The 14,253-nt window shown below is 43.3% G+C and overlaps 1 protein-coding gene across 3 annotated transcripts in view; it reads left to right on the top strand.

The window, feature by feature from the left end:
• Positions 1 to 14,253, top strand: part of NEDD4L (NEDD4 like E3 ubiquitin protein ligase) — a 585,723-nt gene that overhangs the window by 275,741 nt on the left and 295,729 nt on the right. For all 3 annotated transcript variants that reach the window (XM_077462942.1, XM_077462949.1, XM_077462944.1), the window contains exon 3: positions 8,824 to 8,905. In XM_077462942.1, the coding sequence (XP_077319068.1) occupies positions 8,824 to 8,905 (82 nt within the window). The remainder of the gene's footprint in view (positions 1 to 8,823; positions 8,906 to 14,253) is intronic.

Here is a 14,253-nt window from a genome sequence, read left to right as displayed (position 1 = left end):
TAGTGTGACTTTGGGGGAAAGTTATTTTGGGTAAAAGCATGCTTGCTGTTAGGTTTCCTGATGAAGTCTTGATGATGTAATGCACAAGGCAGAGTCTGATGGCACACAAACCACAACACGGAAGGGGTGTTGTAGCTAGGACCCGATGAACAAGGAAAGAGAAGATACGTGGCCAGGCCCATGGCAGTTTGTAGACAGGGATTATTATTAACGCTGTCTCATGTGTATGTCATATAATACAATGCTTTCAGAAGCGTGGTTTTATTTGGTTGTTTTTTATATTTTTTTAAGTTCCTATGATTTTACACTCTTTAGCTTTTTCTGTCCTCTTCCTTCTCAGTGTTTCTGGAGTACCACATGAAGAGTACTGTATTGTAGATGTAGTGTAGATTCTGTACAGGCCAGATTTCTCTTTGAGCCCTTAAGGGGGTACAAGCATGATCGACCTAACTGGTATGATTTAGTTGAGGTCGTGCTGAGAGAGGATCATCACTGGGGCTGGGTTCACACTGGTGTGATGCAAGAAACCCTGCGATTCCTGTGCCGGTTCCTGCATCGCACCTGTGGGTATATTGAGCTGGATAACAGAGATTGCACCGGTTAATCACCTCGTTCATTATTTTAAGAATAATAACTTTTTTTGCACATTTTATTATTTCTTCATTTTTTAGATTGTATTTATTTGTGGCTGCATTGCAGTCACTTGCTTGTAATATGCTATGGTGATATGTATTAGTGATGGTTAGGCTTTTTAGAACTTATCAATGCACTTTTTATGTATAGATATACACAATATATATATATATATATATATATATATATATATATATATATATATATATATATATATATATTGTGTGTGTGTGTGTAGTGGTAGCTGGTGCTCAAAATTTTTGGGGGGACGCAAACATACTGAAAAATCCATTGCAACCTCACTGTGCCATTAAATGCAGACACTGTGCCCATCCAATGCAGCAACTGTGACCTCCCACCCGCCCACTCACTGTCTGACAGGCATTTACCCCATCTTGGTGGCGGATCAGCCAGCGGGTGATGGCGGCGAGCTGTGGGAGATGTGTCCTCAATGCGTCTCATGTTTCTTCCCGCTAGGTGTCCAATAGGAGAGCCTGTCCTTTCAGTCAATCAGGTGACAGGTATTAGACCCTCGTTTCCTGATTGGCGGAGAGGCGGTTCAGTGTTAGAAAAACGAGAATTCATTTGCTTTTCTAACACACCTATTTTAAAGCATATTAGAGCCTATGGCTCTAATCAGCTGCTTCAAAAAAACAAAAAACACACCCGCCTCTGGAATTCAGGTGCCCGGTGTCCTAAATGGGGCCGGATGCCTGAATAGGGGGTGACCGTGGCAGACATGGATAGATTCATGCAGTTGCATAGAGGGGGTGGTGCCCGTACACCCCTACAGTGGTGGCCCATCCATTAAGGTGTGTCCTAAAAAGTTTGGTGAATGCTATCAGAAAACAAACAAAACGGAAGATAGAAACAAATTACCTTTATTGGCCTTCAAAATGGTCTCCATCCTTCACAACATGCTTTTGGTAACATTCATAAAGCTTCTGGAACGGTCAGCAAAGACCTCTTTATGAATCCATCTCAGAACCGATGTCACACATTCTTGGATGGGTGCCACGTCCCCAATACATGCGCCTTTCATGACACTCTTCAGGCTGGGGACCCTTGGACTTTTGCAGATTTTTTTTTTTTTTTTTGGGGTAGCGGGGAAGAGGGTGAACGACATTCCATCGATTTCCACTTGGATTGCAGATCGAACTGGTAGCACCAGGTCTTATCCCCTGTGACGATGGTTCACAGAAAGGATGGATCCTGGTCACACATGGTAATGAAATCTCTAGAGGTTTCCATCCGTTTTGCTTTCCATTTACCCAAATCTTCGCAGACAATGGCGCGCCCCATGTCCTTTCTAATGCCCAATTCCTCCGTCATCAATCGTAGAGCCGCTGATCTAATGCCAGCATTTATCGCACTTGCTCGATCATGTCTGGGGTTCTGCTTGTTGATGGCCAACTTGAATGTGGCTTAGCCTCAGTTGCTTCCCTCCCAAAAAGCGAAAGTGTTTGAACCAGTCGTAAACACATTTCTTGCTCACGATGACCGTCTCGTACACGTGCACCAAGAACATTTCATGCATCTTCATTGCTGTTTTCCCCAATTTGTAGCATAACTTGATGTTCACTCGTTGCTCCATTGCATTGTGACCCTACCTCTCCCACTGACTACGTTCAACTGCCTATATTGGGTTTACGGTCACACACTAGGTGGCGCTTCATGACGTGTCTCTGGATAGCCATGTGCATGCACACGCACCTTACCCGTTCAGATACCAGACCATTTACCGAATGTTTTAGACACACCTTTTGTATATATAGAATTTGCTGCTTTTGTATTTTAGCATAGGAGGAGGGTGAATGGGTGTCTTTACAGATTTTTATTAAGGCAGGGACAGGTGCTGATGTTGTAGGGACAGTTCATCTGGCAATACACCTATGGCTTTGCAGGCTGTATGGAAAAAAACGAATTAACATCTGTTTAGATATTAGATACTTTGGATCTGGCATAGAACTTCACCAGTTCACATTACTGCTTGCCGGGACAGGACAAAAATGCAGAGAATGGCGCTGCCCTTTAGCAGATGCGCAATGGTGCCATTAATTGTAAACGGCACACCCATGTATCTGCAAACGCAGTACCATGCAGGGTAGATATAAATCAAAGATTTTTTATTTTTTTAATCTGATTTTTTTTATTTAAATCGATTTGTTTTTTATCAAATTAATTTTAATAACATGCTTTTGAAGTAAAATTCTATCTAAAGATAGTTTTCTATTTAAGATACATTAACAATTTCATTTTTTTCAGCATGAAATGGAGCTTAGTTCTGTAGCATGAGGCTGTATATTCTGCATTATTTACATTTTTGGTAAACTCATTCAGTGAATGCAAGCTGATATAACATGCACTGCATTGATGCAGTAACACAATGTCACTGTAGCCATGAGATAAAACAAAGTTCAGGAATATTCCTTTATCCCATTGTTTTGCTAATCTATGTACACTACAAACTGTATGATTGAATCGGTTCTGATCTCGCTGTTTTACTAACCTGACAGCTTATTATTCTATTTTGTTTGCAAATATTAAAGATTCTAACTACCAGCAGGAATAAGTCCTTACATTTAAAGAGCACCTGTCATTTCATATCCATCATGGCAGTGCCTGTTAGCGGGCATCCACTCACCTGCTGCCACCACGTCACTCACCTTGTTGCGTCACTGCAGCATCACCTGCCATCCCGTTAAAGTGAATGGGACTGTCGGTGAGTCAACAGAGGGGTCAGAGATGACAGTTGCTCTTTAAAAATGATGATTTAAATCAAGCCTTTTTTCTAGTGATTTAACCACTTGCCGCCCGCCCTATAACAAATAGACGGTGGCAAAGTGGTTGCATAATCCTGACCGGACGTCATATGACATGATCAGGATTATGAGCCGCTGCGCGCCCCCGGGGGCGCGCATCGCGGCGATCGTTGTTGCGGGGTGTCAGTCTGACACCCGGCAACTACGATCTCGGTAAAGAGTCTCCGACGGAGACTCTTTACCACGTGATCAGCCGTGTCCAATCACGGCTGATCACAGTGTAAATAGGAAAAACCGGTGATCGGCTTTTCCTCACTCGTGTCTGTCAGACGCGAGTAGAGGAGAGCCGATCGGCTGCTCCTCTGACAGGGGGGGGGGGGGTCTGTGCTGATCGATTATCAGCACAGCCCCCCCGAGGATGCCCACACTGGACCACCAGGGACGCCACCAGACCACCAGGGATATGCCCGGGACAAGGTATGCCACCCTAGACCACCAGGGATTCCAGTCAGTGCCACAATGGATGCCAATCAGTGCCCATAATGGATGCCAATCAGTGCCCACAATGGGCATCACTGATTGGCATGCATTATTGATTGGCACTGATTGGCATCCATTAGTACAATATATTCGAATACAATGCCGCCTATCAGTTCCCATCTGTGCCGCCTATCAGTGCCCATCCATGCCACCTATCAGTGCCCATCCATGCCCACCTGTGCCGCCTACCCATGCCCACCTGTGCCGACTAACCCTTGCCCACCTGTGCCACCTATCCATGCCTATTTCATTTGGGTACAGTGTAGCATGACCGCGCAATTGTCATTCAAAATGCGACAGCGCTGACAGCTCAAAATCTGGGCAGGAAGGTGTTTAAGTGCCTGGTATTGAAGTGGTTAAATCGACCTGATTTAAATCAAATCCCCCCTGGTACCATGTGGTTTGGTGCGGTTCCTTTTTGGAAAAGAGGAACTTCTTTTCTGTGGTTCTCGTGCATAGGGCAGCCCATTGGAATGATAGAGCTGCCCAACATGTGACATGCAGGAACACGCCATGCGCTCCATCACACATGTATGGTGTGAACTGAACCCTAAAGACCATACTGAAAGAAATGTGGAGCAAATGCTTCATTGAATACCCCTGATTGTGTTTCTGGACTCTTATTTATTTTCTTCTGCTCAATTGGTCTATACAAATGTTATACTGGTCAAAAAATGTGAAGCTTAAGTGCTACTTAATATTTGGTATGACAATAACTAAACCTCTTGACTGTTTGCATGGTTTATGTATTGCATCGTAGGAATGCAATTCACCGTTCTGCAATTCACTTTAAGCAGAAGGAGTAGCTAGTGGCCATTGAATGCTTTAGACGGTCAAAGAAATGTCAAGTTTTCCTTTAATTGCAAAAACAAATTAGACTGTTTTTGTGGTTCTTGGCTCAGTTGTCTGGGAGTTACCCCTTGTGCGGGTCCAGCCAAGCCCAGAGCTACTCATGTTGGGATCAGCAGAGCTGGCGCTTGTCACCGCTAGATGTAGCTGGACCACTCAGGCTAAATCTCCTTAAAATTCTGTTCTGTCATCTGCAAGGATTTGCCTGCCGTCCTCTGAGACGTGATCGGAGTGTTATTAACTGAAACACGCTGCTAATTGTTACCCCCAGGAGTCACGGCTGGTGAAAACAAACACTAGGAACATTCCTGCATCTGCATTCCTCTTTTACTTTCTAGAAGGGAATATGACGTTTTATTCTAAGACCTACTCCAATAATCTCAAGGGAATTGGGCACCAAGGAAAGATCCCCCGGGAGCGCAGCGTCAAATAGTCAGGCCAACACGTATCATATGAATCTGCCCATTTCCAGATTAAAGCCCAATACTGAAGTCCTGCTGGGGGTGGTCGTTTTTATTAGATATCTGCATTGTCCAGGCACTGAACCCCCCCCCCCCCCAACAGAAGCTGATAATCTTGTATAGCTTTCTGAAATTTAATGAAAGGTTTAAGGTTTAAACAGAAGGTTGTATCAACTACACCTTAGTCCCCATTTTCTTTTTCTGTGCGTTTTTTTGGAGGGGGGGGGGTGGGGGGAGGGATCATGTATTTTTGACTAAATATACAAGGTTTTCTCAACCTTTTAACCAAAGAGGAACCCCAGAAAGAATTTTCAGGTCTCGACGAACCCTTACTAAAACCAATTCATTAGGGGTCAATAGCAACAATGCTCCTCATACTGGTGGTCTGTAAGAAGAATGTTCCCCTTTATGTGGTGCTCAGAATGCCACCCTTAAAGACAGCTAAAAAGATATTTTGTGTCCTGCTGCTGGCTTTGCCAAGTGATGTTGAACCTTGAACTCTGTAGGCACCATCAAAAAGGTGGCTCATCAGCCGCAGCTCAAGGAACCCCTAGAAACCTCTGGAGGAACCCCAGGATTTCACAGAACCTTGGTTGAGAAAGGCTGTCATAGACTTTTATCAGCACCTAAAAAAAACGTGCATGATACAAATAAAGCAGGGATATGCAATTTGGATTTTTGACACCCTAGGCGAAACCTCATTTTGCCGCCCCCCAGGCTCCTGCCCTAACTCCACCAATTTTTCTCTGCCCATGTAAACCCCAACTTTTTAATGAAGCGCCCATCAAATGCAGACTCACCAGAGCCCATCAATGAACGTTTGCTTGCTTCCATTCATTCGAGAGTCAGGACACAGATACAGTCCTCCGCCACTGCTGCACCTCTGGTACTATGGGCAAACTGAGCGATGGTTGCCTGCTGATGCTAAAGACTTAGTTGCTTGCTGCAGAGAGGAGAGAGGAGGAAAACCAGTGGCCGGGAATCCTGTCAGGTTTGCCATCTGTGTCCCATTGCAGAGATTTCCCTTCCACTTTTTGTCCCATAGCCAAACGGGAAATGAGGGGTAATTCCTGCAAATTTAGGGTATTCCTTGGGGACCCCCGATGGATGATTTCCCTTCTATTACTTTTCTGGGGACAACCCAAAATTTGGGATCTTCTTTTACTTTCAATAGACAGCAATAGAAACCTGACAGATTGTAATCCCTCTCTATTCTGTCTAAAACAAAAAAACAAAAAATGTTGCCTTTTTTTAAGTTGGCTTGTGTTTTCTCACTGTTGCCAGTAGATGTCAATTGTTTCACAAACAAAACTAAGTTATGAATATTTATATTGTCTTCAGCAAATCCAGTAGATGTATGCCACTGGTGTATACTGGGGGAGGATATAAATATTTGGAACAGGCCTGTTGTGCTCTTTCTCTCTCTTCCCCTGGGCTGAGGCCTGAGGAGGTGATGCTGGATGGAGCTATGCTGTTAGGTCCATTAGCCTGGTTTGGTATCTAACATGTGCTGAAGTGTTCCTGAAGCTGTCCAGCCTGGTCTGGAGGAAGCTGTGCCAAAAAGCAGACCGAGGGGAGAGGACCCTTGTTGGAGAGAGCCAGGAAGAAGGTTGGTCTCTCAGAAGGACCTGGTGACTCACTTGGTGGACGCATTGAAATTTGGCAGTGTACATACAGTGCTGTAGCTGTCGACTTAAAGGTTCTGACACTGTGAAGATGGATATTGATCTTTACCTGGAGAGTTTGTAAGTGATCTGCTATGGTATCTGGGACCCCCAACCCTCACCTCCTTAACCGTTCTGTAAAAGACACAAGTCATTGGCGCCCAATTTCCTTTCTCGGTCCCCCCCATTTTAGCATTGGGCTCATCCCTGGGGTGAAATTCTAGACAGCCCCTGCCTCTGGAGGTGCTATCTTGCCTTTGGGGTTTCAGAGGTGCTTTATAAAGTTTTGGATAGTAGGGAAGGACTGCTGCTTTTTGTGTTCCACTATTTCTGGGATGCTGCAGTTACGAAGATTGTTGAACCATCCTCTGTTTTCACCATCCTCCTTTCTTTCTTTGAGGAGCTGTTCTGATTGCAGACACTTTATCCCCATTTCATGACCAGTGAAGGCAGTGATGGAGTTATACATCTGGCCCTCAAGTTCAGCTGTGTTTTTGAGAAGGAGATCTGTAGAGAGGGTTTTTTTCGAGGTGATCTCTGTGTAGATGATGTCCTGGACCATATCTAGCATTGCTCAATCAAGGAGTCCTGGGGATAAAGGGCTGGACTCTTTGCGGATTGTAAGGAAACTTCCAAAGAGGTTTCCTGGTCACATGGCGGGGGGACCATATTATGGTCCAGGAAGGCCACAGGAGTGGCTTTGCATACAGAGCCCATTACACTTTCTGCTTGTTCATGTATATCAGTAGCATTGTTGTGGCATGATAGGACTTTAGGCAAGGTGGAAAGTAGCAATAGCGATTTTACTTTACAAGTGCAACCAAAATTGCTAAATATTGCCCAGGCAGTGCAAAGCTTTTCTATGTGCAGCCATCTTGCATGCTTATGCACAAGCTATTGCTCTCTGTGACCCAGCTGGGTAGATTTGCCCCCTTTATTTGTCCTTGTGATCACGGTCAGCTGGAAAGAAAGTGAAGGGAAATCCAAAAATTCACAACTGTCTCCTGAAAAGGAATAGAAGTAAAGTATTCCTATGGCGACAACTGTCCTTTTTAGAGAGATGTCCAATCACTTTACGTTATGTTAAGTAAAGATAAATCTTCCCAGGAGGTTCTAGAGAGCAAACCTACTTGATGGGTTTTTAACAATTTCCTACTGATATACTTTTATCACATTGACACATTTATCACAGTGTTGTAATAAGAGAAAAACTGTGTCACACTGTGGAGCCCCAAGATTAGCCATTGTTGCTGACCAAGTACATCCCTTCATGGCAACAGTATATTCCCTGATGGCAGTGGCCTATTTCAGCAGGATAATGGGCCCTGTCACACTGCAAGAATGGTTTGAGGAATACAATGAGGAGATGGAGATGTTAACTTGGCCTCGTGGCATTCTCCTGATCTCAATTGCAATTGGGGATCCATGGGATGTGTTGAAATAACAAGTCCAATCCATGGAGGACCAACCTCGCAATTTAGTAGCCCTAAGGATCTGCTACTGATGGCTTGGTGCCAGGTACCACAGAATAGCTTTAAATGTCTAGTGGTGCCCATGCCTTGACGGGTCAAGACTGTTTTGTTGGCAAAAGGGGTACCTATTCATTATTAGGTGGGTATCCCTAAAGGCTTATTGGTGTATATGTACAAACTAAACACAAGGGCATCGTTTTTAAAACCTATTTCTTGGATTGTTAACCCAGAGTTGAAGTTTAAGCTGGTCCAATTTCCGTTAATTTAAAAAAAAAATAATAATAACTGTGAACCTCTAACTGTAAACATTCTCTATTAAAGCCAGGGCCAAATCTACAAATGGGAGTACAGTTTCAGGGTATCTGGGGCAATGTACATTTGTATGGGTGGCTTTACGTCCATGTCTGTGCTTTGTTATAATGCTGTATGTTTTCTCTTGCAGTGACCCTTACGTGAAACTGTCCCTGTATGTAGCAGATGAAAACAGAGAGCTTGCTCTGGTCCAGACGAAGACCATAAAAAAGGTGAGTAAGCATTTACCATCAGTAAATATACACAGATCCTCCAACATGGTGATTTCCAGATTGGAGTTGAAGTGTTAAAGAATGTGAATAATTGTTTAAAGCAGAACTTCACCCGAAGGCGCTTTTTTGGGGGGGGGGCGGTTATCTAGTATTGATAGGCGATCTGAGTGGAAGTTTGCCCCCAACCCTCCCACCGTTTTGCCTGTAGCCTTCTGGGACAAGTCACATTTCCAGGAGGCTCCGGGACCATTCACAATGCACAGCACGGCTCCCACACTAAACATAGGGGCGCTGGGACCCAAAGACCAGAGAATAACCTGCCTGGGTGAGGACTGGATCCAAAACTAGGTAAGTGTCTCTTTAATAAAATTCAGCGGATTTTCAAACACAATTTGTTCAATTGAATGAAATTTAATGCACAAAAAACACAATCTACTACCCTATTGTTTGGTAATATGTAAAAAATGATGTTACGTCAAGTAAACAGACACCAAACATGTCCCACTTGAAAATTGTGCATGCCAGTGGAACAGCGGCAAACTACGTACACTATATAATCCATAGGCGATACTTTAAAATCCTTTACAGGTTACCACTTTAGATTTACACAGGAGGACTGGTATTAGAATTACTGCCCATGATCTGACATTCTTAGTGATAACTCACATGTGTGGTGTGATCGTTGTTTACATAGTGACTTTTTTATTGTGAGCACGGGGTTGGGGGGGGAGCACTTGGGGACGGGGGCGACAGAGGTACTATTAAAAAGAAAAAAAATGTATTTTTATTTTTTTTACACTGTACCTTTCATTTTATTTTTTTTAATCACTTTAATTGTTATCACAAAGAATGTGAACATCCCTTGTGATAGCAATACGCAGTAGCAGGTTCTCTTTACTGAGACATCTGGGGTCTTTTAGACCCCAGATCTCTCCTCTGCCCTTAAAAGCTTCAGTTCATAACCAGATCGGACCCACTACCGCCACTTGTAAAAGCAATCCAGCGGTTATTTTGCTGCTAGGATTGCTTTTACATGAAAGTGCTCTGCCGGGCAAATAAATAAACTACAATTGCTACAATACAACCACTAAAAGTCCCATAACTACGGGTACGTTGCGGGGCAGCAAGTGGTTAAAGTTGTTTTGTCCTAATGTTTCTGAAAGTACCATACTTCTGTCCTGGGGTGACAGTGATCACCATACTGTGTCTATGAAGGAGTAATGTTTTGATCCTAGGATTAAATCATTAGGGGCAAGGGATATTTAGATCCACATATAAATCTACCCTTATATTAACAGGATGGCCTCTAAGTGACACTAATAATCTTCTCCAATAATCCATACACATCCAATATTTAATGGCACTGTAATCTGTTTTTTTTATTAAATTGTTTCTGCATTTTTCTGCCTCCTTGTAACGCCCCCTGTGAGCTCCAAAACCTCTCCTTTTTTATTTCACTTCCCTTTGTTTGGCGTGAGCAATGCACATTAGTTGTGGACTTGTACACTCCTCTGTGCCCGCTACACATCCCATAGTTCATGGGCCATTATAGGAGTGAGCAGGAGAGGGTGGCTACGCTACATACAGTGAGACCATGGAGAATGAATGTAGCCACCCTCTAACGGGAAGTCACATCACAGCAGCAGAAATAAAGGAATTTGGAGGAAGATAAGAGTAATAGAAGATACTTTTTGAAGCTAACCAATCACGTTTAGACCAAGTAGTTATACTGGGATGTTTTTTTAGAGCTGGCGGTAAGCTCTCTTGTAATGGCAATCGGAGTAGCTAACTAGCCACTCAATTGCTATTACGCGCAACAAGAGGGGACACTACCCCCCCCCCCCCCTTTCCCACCACCTTCCACGGCTCTCTCGGCTCTCCCACCAGGAGACCTGAGCTACCAGTCGGTGTTCTATCGAATAGTGCCCTCCGTCGAAAAAAGTGCTCGCGCATGCGCAGAATGGAAGGGCACTACATCTGATTTCCTAATCAACTGGCGTGACGTCACCGTGCACATCGTAGGAGGCTTTTTTCGATGGGAGATTCCATTTCACAGGCACAATTGAAAGCTATGGAAAGAGCGGAGAGGCACTGTAGTTCTCAGATTGAGCCTTGCTGTTGCAGGGCGGGTTGTGAGTGTGTTGAAGTCAGGTTTTGTCTGTGTTGCAACCCGTCCTTACACACACAGGCAAAACCCGCCATTCAACACACCTAACTCGCCCTGCCACTCAGACAAAACCGGACCTTGAGCACGCTCTAAACCCATGCAGCAACAGCAAGGCACAATGTGACAAATACAATGTCCCTCCGCTGTTCGCATAGCATTCAGTTTTGGCTGTCAAATGGTATCTCCCGTCGAAATAAAAGCCTCCTACAATGTGCGCATGTGCAGAACTTAAGGGCACTCCAGCTGATTTGCCGATCAGCTGGCGTGACGTACGCTTTTCAACGGAGGGCACAAATCAGCAGAACACCGGAACTTCTGACGGCTGGCCGGTGAGCCATCAAATAGCCGGAATTGACTTTGATCGGGTCTCTGCTATGGTAACCCGGAAGTGACAACATGACATCACTTCCGGTTTACCTGGATGTCAACTTCGCCATTTTTGGAAAATAAAAAATATTCAAGTAAAAAGTAATCTTGGTTTTTTGAATGCTTTCAAGTGCAAAGGAGGGATTTGGGGTCTTATTGATCCCAGATCCCTCCATAAAGAGTACCTGTCACTGACTATTGCTGTCACAAGGATGTTTACATTTCTTGTGACAGCAATAAAAGTGATAACGTATTTTTTTTTTACGTTTTTGTAAAAATTAATGAAATAAATTAAGCCGCAAAGGCGAACACGTGCGTCGATCCTGCTCACACATAAACCACGATCACCCCACACGTATGAGGTATCCCTGGGAACGTCCGATCATGGGCAATAATTCTAGCACCAGACCTCCTCCATAGATATAAAGTAGTAACCTGTTAAGGCTTTTAAAGCGTCACCTATGGATAGTAAAAGTTACTTTATTTGTCGCTGATGGGTGGGAGCGTTCGCAATTTTAAAGCGTGACGTGTTTGGTATCTATTTACTCGGTGTAACATCAGCTTTTATATTTTACAAAAATTTTATTTTTTTTGCATGAAAATTCAAAATTTGAAAAACCACTGCTCAAGTACCAGGTGACATAAAATATTGTAACACCCACTCATTTATTCTCTAGGACCTCTACTTTAAAAAAATAAAATAAAATATACTGCATTCATCAGCGTATAACACACACTTTTTTCCCCTTAAAATCATGAGAAAATCGTGGGTGCGTGTTATACACCGATCCCTGCTGTCTCTGAGGGAAGAGGAGAGAGTGCCGCTAAATTACAGAGAGCCACAATCTCATGTGTACCCGGCTCTCTATCACTCACGGCCACACCTCCTGGACCCGCATTGGACCACTGTTCTGTCTATCATATGAGCAGGGCCAGGAGGTGTGACTGTGAGTGACGGAGCGCCGGGTACACAGGAGATTGTGGCTCAGCGACGCTCGCTCCTCTTCTTCCCTCGGAGACAGCGGTGATAATCCAACACTGGTGAGGCTGCAATGATGGGAAAGGTGAGGCTGCAGATGGGCACTGAACAGGCTGAAATTTAATGGCTGCAGATGGGCACTGAACAGGCTGCAATTTAATGACTGCAGATGGATACTGAGCAGGGTGCATTGTTGGTCAATTTAATGGCTGCAGATGGGCACTGAGCAGGTTGCCTTTTTCGGTCAATTTAATGGCTGCAGATGGGTACTGTGCAGGGTGCATTGTTGATCAATTTAATGGCTGCAGATGGGCACTGAGCAGGGTGCATTGTTGGTCAATTTAATGACTGCGGGTGGGCACTGAGCAGGGTGCATTGTTGGTCAATTTAATGGCTGCAGATGGGCACTGAGCAGGGTGCATTGTTGGTCAATTTAATGACTGCGGGTGGGCACTGAGCAGGTTGCATTGTTGGTCAATTTAATGGCTGCAGATGGGCACTGAGCAGGGTGCATTGATGAGCTGTGACCTGAATTTTGCTTCAAATTTCTTTATTTAAATTGTAAGTTTTTTTTTTTCTTAAAAAACTAAATTGGGGTGCATGTTATAGACTGAAAATATGGTATATAATGTTTGGGGGTTCTAAAAAATGTTCTAGCACAAAATACTGATTTTTACATGTAAACAAAGAAAAGGCTTGGAGCTAAAATAGTTAAATGTAATTGTGTTTATATACAGTTGTGAGTTTTTCAGTGATCTGGGTGTTGTGTATATAGCATGTGTTGTGTAAGCAGACCTGTTTATTGGACTCATAGATAAGGTACAGACCTGACCGTGAGTTATATGACATAATCATTGCTACGTGTAGGCATCAACTGAGTGTTTATAGTGTATGATCAGGACTACTCCAGAACCAGGGACCACATTCTGGTCATAGGCAGAATCTCAAAAAAAAAAGAAACTGTATTTATAATTTCCAAGTCTGTAAGGTGACTTTATACAGGGATTGTTTAAAGAAAATCTTTGCTCTCTCAATTACCATTGACTATTTTGCTACGTAACCTTCATAAATAGATAGAACAGTATATTATACACTGGCAGGACATAGTATGTGAACCCCTTGGAATTAGCCGGTTTTCTGCAGTAATTTGCCCTAAAATGTGATCTGAACCTCATCAGTCACAACAATAAATGAACACAATGTTGCGCTATAAAGAAAGAAAAGGCTGACAATTTTGAAAAAAAATATATATATTTTTTACTTTCTGCTATAATATATATCCCCCTCAAAAAAAATGTATTCATAATTTTATGCCAATATGTATTCTTCATATTTTTGGTAAAAAAGAATTCCCAGTAAGCGGATATTGATTGGTTTTGAGCAAAAGTTATAGCGTCTACAAACTATAGGATAGATTTAGGGACTTTTTATATTTTTTTATATTTTGTTTTTTAACTAGTAATGGCGGCGATCAATGATTTTTAGCAGGACTACGACACTGTGTCAGACAAATCTGACACTCAGGGGGTTATTTACGAAAGGCAAATTCGCTTTGCACTGCAAGTGCACTTGGAAGTGCAGTCGCTTTAAATCTAAGAGGTAGATCAGAAATGAGGGAAAGCTCTGCTGATTTTATCATCCAATTATGTGTAAGCTAAAATTATGTTTTTTATTTTTCTCGCATGTCCCCCTCGGATCTACATTGACATTACTTCCAAGTGCACTTGCAGTGCAAAGTGGATTTTCCGTTAGTAAATAATCCCCTAAGGGACACCAATGCTGTACTGTTATGTATTGAAATAGCCACACTAATTCAAGAGATCAAAGGCACCCTCA

The sequence above is a fragment of the Lithobates pipiens genome, unplaced genomic scaffold, assembly GCF_037356315.1.
Source record: "Lithobates pipiens isolate NorthernLeopardFrog02 unplaced genomic scaffold, aLitPip1_a1.2 Scaffold_3, whole genome shotgun sequence".
Classification (NCBI taxonomy): Eukaryota; Metazoa; Chordata; class Amphibia; order Anura; family Ranidae; genus Lithobates; species Lithobates pipiens.
Note: the sequence above shows the minus strand (reverse complement) of the source record. Positions and strands in the feature narration are given on the sequence as shown.